General features: G+C 38.4%; 1 protein-coding gene across 2 annotated transcripts in view; it reads left to right on the forward strand.

Annotated features, from left to right (window-relative positions):
* Positions 1-17977, forward strand: part of ESYT2 (extended synaptotagmin 2) — a 77514-nt gene extending 59537 nt beyond the window's left edge. Inside the window, exons 14-25 of one of the 2 annotated variants that reach the window (XM_027886124.1) lie at positions 1459-1560; positions 4444-4506; positions 6446-6520; positions 7613-7699; positions 8509-8658; positions 9665-10053; positions 12149-12247; positions 12809-12940; positions 14318-14423; positions 15318-15367; positions 15498-17828; positions 17967-17977. In XM_027886124.1, coding sequence (XP_027741925.1) covers positions 1459-1560; positions 4444-4506; positions 6446-6520; positions 7613-7699; positions 8509-8658; positions 9665-10053; positions 12149-12247; positions 12809-12940; positions 14318-14423; positions 15318-15367; positions 15498-15543 — 1299 coding nt within the window. In that variant the 3' untranslated portion in view covers positions 15544-17828; positions 17967-17977. The remainder of the gene's footprint in view (positions 1-1458; positions 1561-4443; positions 4507-6445; positions 6521-7612; positions 7700-8508; positions 8659-9664; positions 10054-12148; positions 12248-12808; positions 12941-14317; positions 14424-15317; positions 15368-15497; positions 17829-17966) is intronic. The other variant, XM_027886125.1, reaches the window with a different exon arrangement.
* The last annotated feature ends 827 nt before the right edge of the window (positions 17978-18804 follow it).

An 18804-nucleotide genomic window follows, 5' to 3' on the forward strand; every position in this document is an offset into this window, starting at 1 on the left:
AAAGCCTCTTACTTACATGACTCAGAGTTCTCTCATCCTCAATTTCCAGTCTTTTCCATACAGCTCTGCTTCTCTGTATTGGATTAGCTTCTCCAGCCAATACTCAGAGGCTTTGCCATAAGTTAATTTTTTACCTTCCTGTTTTAAACAAACGTTCTCTAACACTGTCTCTAAAGCAGACAATCTAAACTCTAGGGCACAGAAAGGGGAAGTTCCTTTCGCAAAGCTGATGAGTTAGGAAATTTGAAACAGGATCCCAAATTTCTTGTTGCTGCATCTGATGTTCTGTCCAGAGAACAAGACTGCCTGGGTGGGTTGAGAATGATGGTCATAATGTGGGACCTTTATTTTTTACTTGCTCTACCAGCCCAGAAAAGCAGTTGCTACAAATGACTCTGTATTTAACTTCAAGTCATTTTCTTTCCGGTATTGTAAAGAATATAATAGAAAGTAACATGAAACACTTGAAAGTGTTCAAGTTTTGTGTACAAGTTTACAACAATAAAATAATATGGTACTGTGTTAAGTTAAAGTTTTCCAAAACTAAAAAAGCTTTAGAGTTAGGTGGGGGGAAATACCATGGGAACACTTCTTCATGCAGGAGAACTAAAAAGATTCCTGTACATTCTGTAAAGACAACATCATGGAGCTGCTACATGAACTGCAGTGAATTACAGTGAATACAGCTTTTTTATGGCATAGGATTCTAATCTGGAACAATATTTACAAGACTTACACATGAAAGTCTGCTGGTTTCTCATGTTTTGTTTATATTCAGTGATAGGGGTTATGTAGAATAACAGCAAAAAAATCACTCTCTTGAATTGCTTATATTTATGGGGAAGAGAAAATTCCAAGAGAATGAAGGGTTAGAATGACACTGACCCTTATTAATAGTTTGGAAGACTTCTGTGCATAACTTTAACGTTATGGCTGAACTCTTTTCTAGATGAATAAGTACTTTTAATTACCTTGAAAATTGCTTAAAGTTGATGCTTATCACCAGTACACTTTAGATCACGTCATCAGCCTTGATTTGTTGGAGTTACAGGCATTTCTTTTGCTGTGGGGGCATCACAGCTGTGAGCTGCTGAGATGTGAGGATGTTTATCTGAAAAAGAAACAGAAATGCTGTAGAAGGCTGGTCTCAAGTTTAATTAGTGGGATCTGCCATATAAATCTCAACTACCAGGAGTGAACTTGGAAAGTGGGTTAATATATTTGAATAATTAATACAAAATAAAATTCAAAAAAGCATTTCATGTTGCTGTGCTACAGAAAGTCATGTAACAGATGAAACTATTTGTAATGACAAATATTTACTTCTTGTTATCTGCTGTTTTCTCTGGAATCCTTTGACTGTTTTCCTTAACTTTTTTGTGTAGTAAAGCTGCTTATGCATTCATTCTGCCACAATCCCATCACTCTGCTTTCTCCTTCCATTTCCATCTTCCTAAGAGTATCTACGAGGGAAACTTTGGGTGTGGATACTTAAAAGAGAGGAGAGCATCGGGACTAGTCTTTTGTGAAAACACTACCTCACTCTATAGAGCACTATTTGTGAGTTCTCTGGTATTGCTTGTATTGTACCTTTTCTCTGCCAGAGTGTGGATTAGTGCTACTAAAGCCACTCACTCTAGTGGAATGAGAGCATGCAATTTGTTTTCCTGCATGGTTTCAACAAGTGTGCATTGTTTTTGTGCTATTTTCATTGCATTTTAAAGGCTACTTAAATTTCATTGATCAGCATATCATTGGGTAAGTAATTAACCTTTTACGATAAAAACCCAAGATAAGTTTGTTGTAAAAGCTCTGACATTTCACGTAAGTTGCTGATTCATTGAGAAATCAAATGCATACTGTGCTAGCACACTGTGTGCTGGTGAATCGTTGGCTGCAAAGAAATTAATGAATATTGCAGCCAACATCCCTGTAGTTTCTTTAAAAGGTGATGCACTCAATGTTTGTAAGAACTTGCAACCTCTCCACACTGGTTCAAGTATTGCTTTAAAAATGGGTGTAGTTTTTTCCGCTCCCCAAACTATTAATTCCCTTGTAAATTCTGTTTCACTCCATGATGCTCCTTGTTCTGCAAATTCCCAAACTCCTTTTCTTTTTTTCAATTTAGTCTCTAGTCAGGAAAATCCAGGTTAGGGTGAACCACCAAGTAATATTTTTTTTGCTTGAATTTGATGTTATGAAATTGTTACAAACTGATGACCCTCTGAATGCCTTACACTTAAATCTGTAAACCCAACCCTGGGATCTTCAAAAAGCCCGAGAATGTGTTCAGAGTAAGAACTCTTTTCCCAGAGAGAGGTGGGTATGCCTTTGTAGATTGTGCAGATAAATTTGCTACTGGCTGCCTACATAATCCTTGATTTAAAAACACCCTTCCCCCTGCTCTGCCTCCCTCACCCTGCACCCCCAAATTGCAGCAAAACCCTTTTCTGTGGCCCTTTCCCTCAGTTTCTGGTTTGAAGTTAATTTTAAAGTATCCAAAAACTTACATCTAGTATCAAATCTTGTTAAAATTTAATGAGTAAGGAATGCTGGTCATAAGCTATGGTTCAGTCCCCGTGGTGTTAAAACTGATAAGTAGTTGCTGTTTCCTTTAGTTTTACAAATAACTAGGTACATCTTAAAAATAATTGTAATTAAAATTAAGGCTGCATCCCTGAGCATCTTTAAACACAAGGCATTATGCAAACATTCACACCTACAAGTTCAATATCTCATTAACATGTCACATGAGCAACCGGGGGAAGTGTTAGAAATTGTAAAAGGGAGCTCACTTTATATGGGGAGAGGAAAATCCCACGTGCTCCCTGTTCCTTTTTAGATAGTTTGACAGCTGCAAATCTACATTTGAGACACCAAATTCAGACATATACCCATCTAAATCTGATTTATCTGAAGTTAAGGAGTATGAATAGTGTTCTTAATATAATTTCTGAAAGTAACCCTAATTTTATGATAGTTCATAACAGTTTTGGTGTCTGTATAACATATAAATTATTCATATTTAAAATTAGCTCTTACAGATCAGTGACTGTCTTCTGGTTATCAGCTGAGGATGCACTCATGGATTTAGAAGCTTCTAAAGCTCCATTTAATTCCAAGCAACACTTAGTGAGTCAATAGAAGTAATGAGTTGTACTCTAAAGGGCATTGAATTAGGAGCTGGCTTAATAACAAACCAGTTTGTTGTGTAATTTATGGGTTTGTCATTAGGATTTACTGCAAATGTCACCAGCTATTAGAGAATTCCATGTGTGAGTTGTCACTGCACTTCTTGGGTACCCGTCCTCTCTTCCTGCAGCTGGGGAGATGCTCAGAACCATAGCAGGACTGCTTTGTCACCCAAGGCAAGACCTTTCCTTGGCTTTTTATATTGAATATTCCCAGTCTCCTCCCTCCCAGCTTTTCAGCCACCATCCTCATGGACCTGCAGCTCCTTCCCTTAAAACCTGAAGTCTGCCTTAAACATATTTGCCCCAGCTGATGCCCCTCTTGGCCCATCCTTGCTATGATTCCAGAGGAATTGAGACATATTTGATATCCAGGAATCATTGGTTGCCTGCCTTTATAATTGATCACATAGGTTTGGCTTTGACTTTTAAAATTCTCTGAAATAAAAATGTAGGGGGAAAAGGATCTGTGTTGAACATACAGGTGCAAATGTGGAGGAAAAATGTCCAGTAAGTTGAGGGACAGTTTAAGATTTAAAAATATTTGATGAGTTGCAGATGCCATCTGAGAAAATAGAGGACAGTCATTGCATCCTTATAAATGTGGGATGGAAATAGCTGTGTGAAGGAAAGCCCTACAGCAATAGATGTGTAGGCAGGCTGTATCAGATTGTTATAAAAACCAACACTGCACTGTGTGTGGCCTGTAGGATGTAGGAACTAATTCTCCTGTTCCACTGAGCCATTGCTGAGGCTCTGGGTTTGGCCATAGCAGTTTAAGACCTGGAGGACAGCACTGGTGACAATGAGAAAGCTGGGAAATTCACATAATTACTTGACTTATCATCTATGTTGTGGGAGTATGCTTAACCAGATTTTAAAAAGGTTCATTCAGAAGGCAGTTCACAGGGCATCAGGCATGAAATAAAACTTTTTTGGTGAATTACCTTTATTATGGCTAAAAAACCACGATAATGAAAATACAGGTGGACTGAAAGTGGGTATATTAGTTTTAAAGCAAAATACAAACATTAAGAGGAGAAGAGGGCAAAAAAAATTTTGTCAGGTGTTGTTGTTGTTGTGGTGCTTCATTGTTTTGTTTGAAAGATGTTGGGTTTGGTTTAGGTTGATTCTTTTTTTTTTTCCCCTGCTTTGTCCTGTGTTGTCATGTCATAATTAATTAACCTAGTGAAATTACTTCATTGCATGACTTATTAACCCTTCCTATGTTCATTCTCTCCTGACTTAAAAGAATAATCCATTAGAATTTAATCCTGATGGCTTGAAGAAGGCTGCTGTTCAGAAAGCCCTAAAGGTAAAACTAATATAGTTGTCCATTTAAGGTCACAAAAGTAATTGGAAGTGCACAAATGCCTGCAACACTTCTCTTCAAACACTGGGTGCAATTTCTGTTGCCAAATATGTTTTTAGTGCAATTACATTTTTCTTAAATTTGATTCCAAGTACTGTGTCAAGACATTGGTAAAATAGTGTGGTGTGTGGTGATTTGGAGTTTAGGTCAGTTCAGTGGAGTACAGACTGCTTTAGAACACTGGGGGAAAAATCACACTGAGAATTCATTTGTAGCTGTAACTAAAGAACAAAGCTGACCTGAAAGCTAACACATCTCTTATGTACTGAGGGGCATGTATCAGCCAGCTCTGAATGACTGTTCTGAAATAATCTTGCTCCTGCCAGATGTTTTTAGAAGGTTTACATCTTTTATATAAATGCTAAAAAAGTTTAGCTCAGCTTTTTGATAGGCAGAGTTGGAAGGCACAATCCCAGTTCTCAGCTGGAGGAACCTGGACAAGGGGCAGTCTTTAAACAGACTGTCAATGAGTCTGTCAGTAGCAGGTGTCAGAGTTGCATTATATGTGTGTGTACACATTGCTACCTGTTTAGCATGAATTAAAATGATTTATATTTCCTTATCAACACAAGCAACAGGGTCTCTTTGTCAGCTCCTGTAATTTCATCGTTTTATGAAGAAAAGAAAGTTTCAGGCACTGTTTTATGGACAAAGAAAAAAAACGAAACACGTGTCACCTACTATTTTAAAACATCATCAGTTGCAGTGTAATATGACTTTCTGTCTGTTCTGTAAACCTTTGTATTCTGTTTTCCTGGAGAGCTAAACATTTTTTTCTTAGAAATCATAAAAGATAAATGCAGCATTCATCCAAGAAAGGAGTGCTTTAACAGCTTTATTTCTAAAGGAAAGGATGGTGATCAGCAGGATGTCACATTAAAGTCGAGTAATATTAGTGAAAGTATGATGTCCAAAATGTAAGTTCAGATCCCAAAAATATCTAAACTATGCACTTTCCTGATTCAAAAGTATAAAGTGTTTGAATCACTTGGTTATAATTGTGACCTTACATGCATTAAGTAGATTTTAACTAACTTTGTGTTGACATAGCTGACCTGTACATTTCCTACAGGGTAGAACTCAGAGTATATTATTAACCATGTATCCTACATTTTCTAGGCCTTTTAAACTGCATTAACAACTGCCTGAAATTATTAACTTTCATGTCTAAATTTTCTTTCTGACTTAAATTTTCGTTAGGTGAAATTTGTGAAAAAATGTAGTTGGGAATTTTCCTTTGCATATATAACTTGTTTCTAAACTGATGTTTATTTTCACAGTTTGATGTAATATTATACAGCTGGTGAGCAAGGCTCAGATATGGCAGATGGTTGATTCTCTATTAAAGAGTATTTGGTAAACTGTAGAAATATCCCTCAGGTACATTATAATGCATCTTCTTTCTCCCCAAACTGAAAAGGAGAGAATATCAGTGTTCTGGTATCACATCTAATTTAACAGTACTACAGCAATGTATATAAAGTTCCTGAGTTTGTGCTTTCTTCATATCTCTCATCTGCATGAAACTCGTTTTGCAGTTTTAACTATGCTTCATTAGCTTTGGGGGTTGTAATGCTCATTAAAAGATAAGAATTTGCACCTTACCAGGTTCATTCAAAGAAAATGAAAAGGAGTCTAAAACTCCTGCTGATTGTGGGGTTTTGCTTCAGCATATTCAGGGTAGTTGGATGCCTTCATGTGGATCTGTTCACCAGTTATAGCCAGTCTGCCATTCATGCCAGTTGAATAAAATACTGTGAATGACAGATAAACATAGAGTAGAATGCTTATGATTTGAATTTTTAAGATGCAATCAGTAAGTTTCAGAGGAGAGAGGTTTCCCTTTATTCTGAAGGCAAAGTTTTTGCTTTTTCTTTACCAGTCAGGAAAGAAAATAAACAGCAATCCCAACCCACTCGTTTTGCTGTCAGTTGGACACAAGGCACAGGAAAGTAAGGTGAGTTCCTGCTCTTTATTCTTGGCTCTGTCTTCAAACACTGGGTGGCTCTGTGGGCTTGGCATTTGGCTGCCAGGCCATTGAGCACATGCCCTGCACTGTGACCCCCCAACTGGAACTGCCACCGAGCAGGCAGAGACTGAACGGGTGCTTACTCAGTTTGAACTGGCTGTTGGTAGGGATGGGATTTTCAGTCATTTGGAGAAGTCCTTCCAACAGTGGTGCTTTCCTGGAAAACATGAGAGTAGTTGAAGCTCTCGGTGAGAACCTTGTTCTTCAGACCTGAGACAGCTTTGAATTGTCAGGTGGCATCATCCATGTCCCGTTCCTAACTGAGTGGCCTGTAACAGATGCCAGGCATGAGACTGATCTTGATGGTGATCCCCCTGATTCTGACTGAAGGCATTCAGCACACCTGCCCATAACTGACCTCTGTGCAGTCAAACACCTCATGAAGACAAAATAGCAACAGCAAAGCAGGGTTTTGCTTGTTTTTTTTTTAAAGTAGAAGTGTCAGTGAGCCAGAGGGAGAGGACATCTAATTTGGCTTCTTCACGTCCCAAATCCTAAAGATTCTTAGTTTTGATATGTACTGGAGAGTGGAGATAAAAATCCAAGTCCTTTGCTCCCGTGGATGGCTTTTTCAATGAGCACCTATTTCTCTCTCCCCTTCTGCCTCCCCTTGCATTATTGATTTGCTGAAAAGAGTGAGATTTGGCAGTGAAATTTTCCACATGGCTAACTGGAGATAAGAAGGAAAAATACTTTTTTCTAGGAGTTTCACTGAGTTTATTTAAGCACTTACCAAGGAGCACTTACCATGTGAAGAGAGAACATGCTAGTGTGAAGACCTTGCATTTGTTCATTGCCTGGTGTGAAGTTCATGCAAAGCATATTCTACTACATGTCCTCTGTGTAATTTTATATGTGATGCTATATATGCTGTGGGTGGGTACATCCCATTGGCCTTTGTTTAAATATGTCAAGTTTCAGACATAATTTTTGCAACAGCAAAAGGAAAAACGTGCTCAACTCCTGACACTGACTTTAAACTGTTTCATAATTTGTGTGCTTCCTGCTCTCTGACTTCAGATTCGATACAAGACCAATGAACCAGTATGGGAGGAAAACTTTACTTTCTTTGTACACAATCCCAAAAGACAAGATCTTGAAGTTGAGGTATGTTGTCTCCCTCTCACACTTCCTTTCCTAAGACGTTGCAGTAGTTATGTTCAGACATTAAAAGCTGTTATGAAAGGAGACTTACTGTGAACACCATGAAAATTATACTTTAAGTGTTTTTTTGTAAGACCAGGCTATGAAATGTTTATTTTTATTTACTACTAAAAGAAGGAAAGACTATAACCAGACTCTTACTAGAAGAACATAGTTAACGGTTGTCTTCTCTAAAAAAAACCCAAACAAAGCAAAACAAACAAACAAACAAAAAAAAACTCACACAGAAAACCAAAGAAAACCCCCAAACAAGTAAATTATGGATACCTGTTTTGAACTAGCAGTCTTAATTGCTAAAAGAAATTGCCACTGATTTTATTCCTCTCTCATACCAAGGAAGTATTTGCTTTATCCAAATACTGTGTCCTTTTACACTGCTGCCATGTTATTGACATAATTCAAAGCAACTGAAGTGTAAATGAGGGCTGTCTTAGTTACTCTTCCTCTAACAGTTGTGGGAATGCATTTTCACACAGAGTTTGGAAACCATGTAATTATTCTGATTGTAGATGTAATGGTTATCTCTCTGTTTTGCTTTTGCTGTAGAAGGTAGGTTTGAAGGAACTAGGCATTGAGTGTATTTGCCTTCATCAGTGTAAAGTAATCTTAAAATCAAGGAAATTTGGTTTAAGAACAAACTACAGTATTGTTTGGATTTATTTTTTTAAATAAAAAATGTAATTTCCTTTTCTTTCTCTTAATTCTTACAAAAGCAGACGGTGCAAAATGACTTGCTTTTTGTGTTACTTCAGGTGAGGGATGAACAGCACCAGTGTTCTTTGGGGAACTTCAAGCTGCCTCTTAGCCAGTTGCTAGAGAGTGAAGACTTAACTATGCATCAGCGGTTCCACCTGAGCAACTCTGGTCCAAACAGCACTATAAACATGAAGATTGCACTCAGGGTACTCTAAAACTTTTTTCCCATTGTAAATATCGGAATATTTAAGGCTGTTGTGGCTCCTGGTCTGCTGGCTTTTTGAGGGAGATAATGGTACATTTCCTTTGATGTCACATGCCAGGTGTCCTTAGTTGTTGCAGTGCTGTCAGTACACTGAGATAACCTTTAATTTAAATACGTTCTATGTCAAAACCAGACAATGCTGCAAACAAAACACTGTCAGTTGTGTTAATTGAAACTGAGGTTCCCCTGGTTTTACGTTTAGAAATCCCATTTGGAATCTGGATTCCTTCAAATCTCCTATGACTCAGTAGGGTACAGATCAGAAATCACCTTTATCTAGAAATGGAACTGAGGACTTGATGGTTTAAAAGAATAAAGTTTATGGGGAAAAGAAATATGTTCATAGTACTAGAAAAATTCAAACCATCTTTCAAGCACATTGGAGTTTTGGAGGCAAAACTCGCATATTTGAAAGTTGGTTTTCTTTTTCCCGAGATAAATTATTTGATTTAATAAGGTAGTATATCTCTTTGCAAACACTGTCAAACTTATTTTTTCTTTTCTAGAGAAAAAATTGTTGTTTACATGTCATTAATAAATTGATAATTAATAAATATGAAAGAGAAGGTAAGGACAATGAGTGAGAAGAAATTGTGATGTAAGATTCAGTTTTAAAAAAACTAGAAATAAAAAATAGAATAGCTTTCCAGATAGCTAGAGCTACAAATTAAATAGCACTTGCACCAGAAACACAGGAAGGGAATAATTCTAAATTAATGGGGAATCTCACTCTTTCAAAGTTACTGCAATTGCCACGAAGAAGGTGGAGCTGTGTTTTGCCATGCAAAACATTTCCTGTTATAGAGTGAATAAATGTGAATATTTTGATTCCGCTTTAGCGTCTGAACTTTACAACTTGTCACCAACCAGTACTCTTGTAGAAACACATTTATTCCTTTTTTTTATACTGAAAATAGTAATCTTATCTGTATTTCTCCTATATCTAGGTCCTTTCTCTTGAAAAGCAGGCGAGATCTCCAGATCATCAACACTCAGCCCAAGTGAAAAGGCCATCTGTTTCCAAAGATGCAAGAAAATCATCTTTTAAGCCTCAGGTTCCCGTCTCGCCTACACCTGATTTGAACAAGCCTGTTCCAGGTTCCCCAGTGACTGACAGTGATAAAAAGACTGATGCAGCTGAGAAAGGCCAGGCTCCCAATGCCAGCCCGCAGTGGCCCACAGATCTGAGCCGAAGCTCCTCCAGCCTCCATGCCTCCAACTTCTCCTGCTCTCCCAGCCACCTCTCGGTCAAGGAGCCCACGCCCAGCATCGCCTCAGACATTTCCCTGCCCATCGCCACGCAGGAGCTGCGCCAGAGGCTCCGACAGCTCGAGAAGTAGGGCCCGAATTACTTGGGTTTGCAGCACATCCAAGTTGATTTACAAAAAATGTCTCCAGTGCAGCCAAAGGAGGAGTGCTCAGTTCTCACTGCAGTCGTATTTTTCCACTGTTCCGTCATTGTGATTTTTTGCTTTTTCCTGGTACCTCAGTTAAGGCAGATGCTGCAATTAGAAGTTACCGTGGCCCGTGGTCACCTGAAAGATCAAGTCCACCTAGTTCTCACAGCTGCACTCTGTACTTCCATGTAATAGTTGCCTGTTTTCACCACTGAGTCCTATTAGCATTAATTAAGCCAATTAAGGTTGAATATAGCTGGTATTTTTTAATTACTCAGAGGGAGAGTTGACTACAAAGTCTGTTAAATGGACATTCAGTTACTATTCAGTCAGTGAGGATTGCTGCAGCCATGCTTCCTTAAATTCTTGATTTTTATTTTTTTTTACTTGCCTCAATGGGCAGCCATACATACCAAGCACAGACAGCTGAGCAGCAGTTCTGCTCTGAATGGGAGAGTGGAAACCATTCCTTCTCTGTGCATGTAGCTTCTCTGTGAATCTAATTAGAAAGATATTATTTTTTTATTTGTAAGGGATTGAATTGATTCACCTTTTTCTCTCTGTGTTCACAAAATCAATGCAATAATATAGGTTGGATTGAACCTCTGGAGGTCAGCCAGCCCTCTGCTCAAAGCAAATCTCTCTTCGAAGTTAGAGCAGGTTTCTTTGGCCTTGTCCAAACAAGTTTTGAATATCTCCAGTGACAGAGATTCTAAAAACCTTCTCAGCAACTCTGGTGCTTAACCACTCCACTGTGAAAACATTTCTCATTTCTACTGAAATTTATCTTGCTGCAAGTTGTGTGTGACCTCTTGTTATTTTGCTGCGTACAGCCATGAGGAGTCAGACTTGGTCTTCTCTAGAATGTCTGTTTTAAGCAGTGAAAGGCTGCAACTGAGTCTAATGTTGGCTGTCTCTTCAATTTGTACAAATCCACCACCTGCTTATGAGCTCCAGATTCCCATTTATCTTTGTGATCCTCTGCTGACTTCTCTTCATTTTGCCAGTCTCTCTTCTGGCCTAAAACTGGGTTAGACCTTGTTAATTATGATAAATATTGAAATACGACTTATTTCATACAGAAATGTCATAATTTCTCATTTGATAAGAGTGGTAAAGCTCCTGGTAAAGAGGTCATTTATTGCAAGCCACAAGTTTTTAGGTGCCCTGATTATTTTTTATCTTTTTTAAATAAGAAAATACCAAAATTAAATGCTTCATTCTAATTTTTAAAGTGAATGACTTGGGAATTTCAGTGGAGCAGTCACTCTGTAGTAGGTGTTTACAAGAGGCACACCTCTCCTTTGAAGTTAAGACACCCCTCAGGTGACTGAAAAATGCCAAATATGCTATATGCTGTCCTGTGCAATATGGAAAATACTCATAGTAAGTTTACAGAAACTAAAATGAGAATTTCATGGAGATGAGGAAGCTCTGCAAACATTGACCGTTCTTAAAAAACTCTTAAACATGGTACTTGCTTTTTATTTAGGCATGACCTGTATTTGTAAGTGTAAATTGATTCTAATCTTACTTTCATTGTTATACTAGCTATAGAAGAGTGCAGTGGTTGTGTTTATACTGTGATTTGAGCTTTAAGACAATAAGTGGGTTTAAGTATCACTGTCTTAATCCCAAGAATATCTGTATTGTTACGATTGGCTCGACGCCACCGTAAGAGTAGCCCATTCCTGAAGTTTTCATTGCAGTTTGCAGCTCTGTTCTCTCCAATTTCCTAGGCATTGCTTTAATGTTGATTTTAGGGTAAGCAAGTTCTTTACTGATAATGGTTTTCAACGTGCTGAGGAGCAGCTGAGCTCTAAACTGACAAGAATCCCTGGCTCATTTTGGAGAGCAGAGTTGTTGGACAAGGAACATGATATGCTCACATGCTCTCCCTTTCATGCTGGTTTAGAGAAAAATTAAATGATAATACGTGATTACTGGGAAAACTACCTGGCATATCTTTCAGTTGGGTCTTACTTTTAATACACATTTTAAAAACTAAGCGTAATGTTCTGCTTTTTCCTGCAGTGGAACAACCCTGGGGCAGTCTCCACTAGGACAGATTCAGCTGACAATTCGTCACAGTTCACAAAGAAACAAACTGATTGTGGTGGTGCATTCCTGCAGGTGAGCACAAAATACCCAAGTTCATTTCATATTTCTTTGTAAATTTTTCATAGCTTGACTGACTTTTAAACTGGTTGTCTAGCTGATCTTTGTTATTTTTAAGGTAACATACCTGTAAACATAAAAGCATACAGAGCTATGCTCAGAATCACTAAAAACTTTGTTGAAGATTTTGCTGTGATTTTTGTAGTTGTCTGTTGTGCCTCTGTCAGATTTGAAATGAAAATGACCTAAGAGACTGAATTTTGCACAGAATGGCAAACACATGATTTTTGAGAAGCCATATCAGAACTTTGAATTTGAATTCAGGAAACATTGTATTCCCACCTCTGCTGTCAGCTTACCATTTCTCTGGTGTTGAACAAGTCACTGCTTGGCATTTTTTTTAGTTTTTGTTTTCCACTGCTGTTACCTGTGTGCTGTATCCTGCACATCTTACTTTGTGCAGGATGTTCCAGGACTGCTTCATGTACTAAATTAAATGATAGTAGTGCAGACACTTACATTCAGCAATGTCCTGTTGATTTTCTAAGTGCTTTTCCTTGTTTCTCGTGGCCACAGAAATCTGATCGCGTTCTCAGAAGAAGGATCTGACCCATATGTGCGAATGTATTTGCTGCCCGATAAGAGACGATCAGGAAGAAGAAAAACACACGTATCAAAGAAGACATTAAACCCAGTGTTTGATCAAATGTATGTTCTAAACTATGTGTAGCAGTTTTATGGCATGTAACTACCAAGCTGTCAAATCAAGGTTTTGGAGCTTTCCTAAACAGAGGAACTGTTGGAGCTCCTTGTTGTCACCATCAGACTTGATCATACCTTTCTCTTCTGCTATAATAGCTCTTCCCATCCTTCTGTTCTCTGTTTTCACTATTCCCTTCTTGCTGTTCCCAGTCACTTCTCTCCTTCCTGCTTTACCCTGCCCCAGTTCCATCCCTCCTGTGCTGGTAGCCAAGCAGCAGCATGCACTCAGCTGGCAGGAGACAGAACACGAGTGCCTTTGGCTGCCCAGTGCTGTTGGTGTCCCTTCCTGCCAGGAATCATGTCTGGCTGATTGCCTGGCTGGTGTTGCCTTCTCAGGGGAACTGGCCAGCCAGTATCTCTTCACAGTCAAATTGCTCACTCTACTTGGTAGCACTTCTCAGCATCCAGGGAGTTGGGAAGTTTCCTCATGGATTATATCCTGGCCCATATGTTGGAAGTTTTATACAAGCTTGTGCAGCATTATAATGCAGAAAAATACTTATCCTTGAACTCTGCTTTTTGATGGTAGTTTCCCTCACATGTCTGCCCCTTAGTCTCCCACCCATCACTTTTCAATTAAGATCTTTCTCTACAGACAGCAAATTAACTCAAGAAAAGCAACACTTCATTCCCTCTGTCCAAGGGATATCTGTAAATTGCTACTTAGAGACTCTGGTAGGTTTTCCTGGTAGTGCAGGATGCTATCTCCTGTTCATTCCAGGTAATAGATTTATTTTACTGTGCCTTTCCAAGTAAAAAGTATTGCAAAGCAATAAAGCTGTTTAGGAACTGTAGTGACAAATAGATGTAGGTTGTGATATAACCTTGTCCTCACTTTCTCAAAGTTTCAGCTCTAGCAAACAAAGTGCATTCTTCCTTAAAAGTGGATGTGTTTCCTTAGAGTGCCAGGAAAGAAAAGGAGCTCTGGTTATCAAGTACCAAGGATCAGTAAGACTGACCAGTCTGTCCCTTTTGGAGAATACTGATGCTGAGCTGTCAGAGTAGTAGGATTCCACATTCTCTTCTCTCTGGAGTCAGTGCTTGACTTTTCCCTTGTTTTGGTTTGTGTGTTTTGTTCTACCAATGCCTTCCAGAGATCAAAAGTAACATAAGTCTCAAACATTGGATGTTGATATTGAGCATAGTATTGAAGGAAAATTTTAGGCAAAACATTGGGATTTTTTTCTTCAATTGTCTCAGACCTCATTTTTTTATTTGGGGAAGGGGGTGGCTTGGTTTTGATTTAAATTGCCGTTTAGCTGTAGGAGCTGAAATTGCACCTTGGGCACAGGATTCCCTCTAAAGCATCACTTTGCCTACCAGGTTTGATTTCAGTGTTTCCCTGCCTGAAGTACAGAGAAGAACACTGGATGTAGCAGTGAAGAACAGTGGTGGATTCTTGTCCAAAGATAAAGGGCTGCTCGGCAAAGTAAGTTGACAATAAGCAAATTCTGTTAATACAGTATGTTATTATATAAAACTGAAATCCTCTTGAGATATGAGCTTGTAAGTGTTGATTGAAGCACCTGAGTCAGGTATGAGGCTTTCAGAATTCACAGATGCCTGATAGGCCAAGCTTTAGTGAGGGAGGAACAAACTGCAGAGCAGACATAAAATGAGGCAGTAATCTCTTTTAGACAGCATTAAGTTCATAGTAACAAAAGAAATGTGATTGTCTGATTTAATAATCGTATCATCAGAGAAAGGAAATAACCAGGAGAAACCAGGTGATAGCTCAGAAAATGTTCAGACAAAACTGGAAAGACAAGCAAGAGTACTTAGAGAAATGCACAAGAAATGAAAATTCCAGTTTGTAAAATCCATGAGAAAGAACTGCTGCTGGAGACATTCCCAGTAGCAACATCAGTGTTTATAACTTCAGTGTTCTGTAGGTACACACTAAATCACCCCATTCCCTACCCATGTGATTTGGAGCATGAAAGAGGAATAGTAAATTCCTACACCCTTGCAAATTGCTATATTTGCCCTCTGAAGAGGACGAGAGGTACAGAATCACGGTCAGTTCATGGTGAAGAGTGGCCCCAATTTCCCTGTTTCCCAGGAAGGGAAGGCTGTCAGTGTGGCCATTGTCATGCTGTCAGGTGCTCTAGGACTGTGCCTATGAAGGGTCTGGATTTTGAGGTCAAAACCACCAACTTCAAACTTTCCAACAAGTCGGGCAGGGAGCAGAGAGCTATGATGACAAGGATGTAAAATACATTGTTTACTAATGGTGTCGCTTACACTGGAATTGACAGGATTGTCAGATTTGATCTTTAAAGGACACACACAATGCACTGATTGGTAATTTAACTTTCCACAGCTATTAATACCTCTGGCATCTGAAGAACTTGCTAAAGGCTGGACCCAGTGGTAAGTATAATATTTTCTTTAGTAATAAAAAATACTACATACCAATAACTGCTGTGTTAATAATAGTTTTAATAATACACTAAAAGTAAAAAAAAATTCTTTTCCTTTTTTTTTTGTTTTCCTTTCTCAGGTATGATTTGACAGAAGATGGTACAAGGCCACATGGTGCAAGTTAGGCCCATGGATACCGGGAATTCCTCAAGCATAATTTTGCCAACCTTTATACATTTTTAACGCGTTGTTTTCACAGATGTACCAATATTATTTTTATAGCTTTACTGATTTAGTTCTTAGACACATCCCCAATAATTTTATAACACTTGGTCATTTTATGTAGACATAGCCTTTCTCATTGTTAAACTTTGTATTTTATTTGCTAAACAGTTCTGTGTGTTACTGTAATGTGCAATAGTACAGTAAAGTAACCTTTTGTGTTTAAATTGATCTTTTTGATGGCTGTACCTAATAGAAAGTGAAAAGAATATGTTCTGCTGTTTTCCTGCCTTGTTTTGTATCTCACCAAGGTATACTGTACCATGTAAATATATACTATTTTTTTATAATTCTTTCATGCTGGTTTGAATTCAGAAGAAAATCAGATAAAGGATATAGTTATTTTCTTCTAAATGCATGTTAATTTCTTCAGATGAATCTCTTTTGTCTTTGCAGCACAATGGTCTTAATCATTTTGTGATACTCTGCAAAAACAAACTGCAGAAAAACATTTTTACTTTATTGTGTTTCTGGCCCGGTGTGGCTGGCTTAAAATGTACAAAACATAAACATTTTAATATTTATATATAAATGTATTATTGGAAAATCATGCTATAGAATATTATAAATAAAAATGAGAATTCTATAAATATTGTATAAATAGAGGATGAGGTCCACGAATCAGTTTCTAAATCTGAGTTTTCATTTAATGGAGTAAACATAACAAAGAGTACAGTTTTATTATACAGGTTCACTTGGATTTTGTTATTTATTGCTGTACTCTAGAGTACCTTTTGAAGGTTTGAGGACATGGGTTTTTCTGTATTATAAAGGAAATCTCTAACCACTTTGAGCTGTCCTTACCACCATATTTCACTGATTTATAAGGTAGACAAGTCAGCCTGCAATGTAAGTTCATACAGCAGGCATATGCACAAGACATGTGTTACTTTTATTATACAATACTATGCTAAAATAGTATCTTATGCTATACCTTCTGTAATATTGCAATGAACAGCAACAGAAATGGGAAAGGAGATGGGAAACTGAGATGAAAGTGACTTTTCCACTTGCTTCATTGCTACCCAGTGTGTTTGGTGCACGACCAAAATGCACTTCAGTGGCCCACGCAGGTTTCCTGAGAAATGCTAGCACTGTCCTGAAGCGCTGCCGTGGGCTGGGCCACACTGCAGCAGTGACACCCTGAGCACAGTGATGGGAGCAGGGAGCTGAAGGGGGAGTATCAGCCCAAATAGCTGAGCTCATAACTCTAATTTTATGAATTATGGGGAATTTTTTTGTATTCAGAAGTGATTTTTGGTTTTTTTTTTGGTAAGTTTTCTTGACTGTTAGAAAAATGTGCATTAAGAATCCAAGAGAACAGTTTGGCTCTTTCAGAGCCAATGCCCTCATCCTTGGATAAGTATGCAATCAGACAAAGTATATTATTTAGCTAAGATTCTAGAATGATCTCTCAGCCAAGAAAGAATTTTAAAGCAGAATGATGAATTCCTGAAATTAGCTTTATCATAAGACTACTGACAGAACCTTAACTAGGTGTAGAATATGCCTACATTACTAGATGTACCAAAGTGCCTACCATAGATGTAGCTTTTTGGTTTTCTCAAGTCTAAGAATTTCAGTATGTCTAAATTCAGTTTAACAGGAACATCTGTCATGGCTGTGTGTGACACACGCCATACACCTCTATACAGTGATGGCCTTCTCATTGCCACGTTTCATACAGGACAGTTTTATCAAACAGCCTTGCACTGTAAATTGTACTGTTAGTGCTGTTACTGGATTGGGCAGTAGGGAGAGATTCCTTGTAAGAAAACACTTCCATTTGAAGGCTTCACTCTATATTGGAATGTATGAGTATCTCAATGTATTCACTCACCTGTTCATATAAAATATAATATTTTATGAAATATATGTTTTCTTTGCTAGTTTTCCATTAAAAAAACTGTTAAGAATGGAAAGACAGAGAATGTTTTTAATGCCATGAAAATGCAGAACCTGAAAGCTGATCTAAATAAAGGAGGTCTAAGAGCAGCAGCTCAGCATAATTGTCTTTTGCCTTGGTTCAGTCCAAGGTGGAAGGACTTTGGCTGTACATCCTGGGCAGGGACTCCACAGAGTTTGATCTGTAACCAGCTGGGCTGATTTGGTGTTTCAAGTCTTAAGTGAAGTATGGGGACAGAAAATCTACACTTGAACAATAAAAAAGTGGACATTCTGTCATTCAGTGTCGCGTGTGGGTTCAGGGACCCCCGTGACGGACCTTGTGGCACATTTTGTAAGGGAGAAAGGACACACACGAGATGTGACCTACAAAATGGCATTTATTTGAACAAGAAGTCAGCTTATATGCATGGGGATACAGAAGTTTCGAGAACAGAGATAGGACCTCTGCTTGGAACATCAAATCCCAGGGTTTAGTGATAAGGGGGCTTGAAGGGATAAGCCAAGGGGATATATTTGGCCATATATGGAGAGGGGAGGACAAGGGAAGAAGTGGTGGGGGTCACAGACAGGGGGGTCTTCAGGGGTCCGTGAGACTGCTTCTTGTCTCTGGACCCATGCACATCCTGGAGCTGCAGCTGTCAAGGCACTCCTAGCTGGATCTCTTCCTCTGGGGCCTCTCTACAGTCTTCCTGCATCCTTCTCCATTGTCTATAGGCTCCTGCGGGCCCACTTCCCACAATTCAAAGTTTCAAGGTGGAAAATAATGCCATGTTTAGGTAAATGTGAGATGATAGCACAAAGTGAGTAACTGAATAAAGTTCTCAAAATAGGTTTGACAAGAGTTTACGAAATAGCTCACTAGCTAAAATCAGGGATAGGCTCTTAGAGAGCCCACTTTGCGTTCAGGAATCTGAAATGAAGAGATTGAATTGTCATTGCATTTCAGCAACAGTAAGTCCTGCTGTTTGCAATCAGTCCTGGATGCCAGACTCTTTAGAAATATTCTCCTGAGTGAATTTGGATCAGCCTATGACTGCCTAGATGAGATTGATTCGTTTGATAGTAGATGCAACTTCTGTATTAAATTTACCAAATTCCAATTGTTCCGTTTATATGGAAGTAGGAAGGACAATTTTGCCTCTGGGCAAAAATTGCACCTCATTATCAAGTCATTTATTCATTATCAACTGATAGCTTTTCATGTAGTTCTTGTTTATCCTGTGCCTTAAAATATGAAGATGTTAAAGAAATGGTTA

Source organism: Empidonax traillii, unplaced genomic scaffold, assembly GCF_003031625.1.
Source record: "Empidonax traillii isolate 1590-97213 ecotype Southwest subspecies unplaced genomic scaffold, ASM303162v1 scaffold178:size2223814, whole genome shotgun sequence".
NCBI lineage: Eukaryota > Metazoa > Chordata > Aves > Passeriformes > Tyrannidae > Empidonax > Empidonax traillii.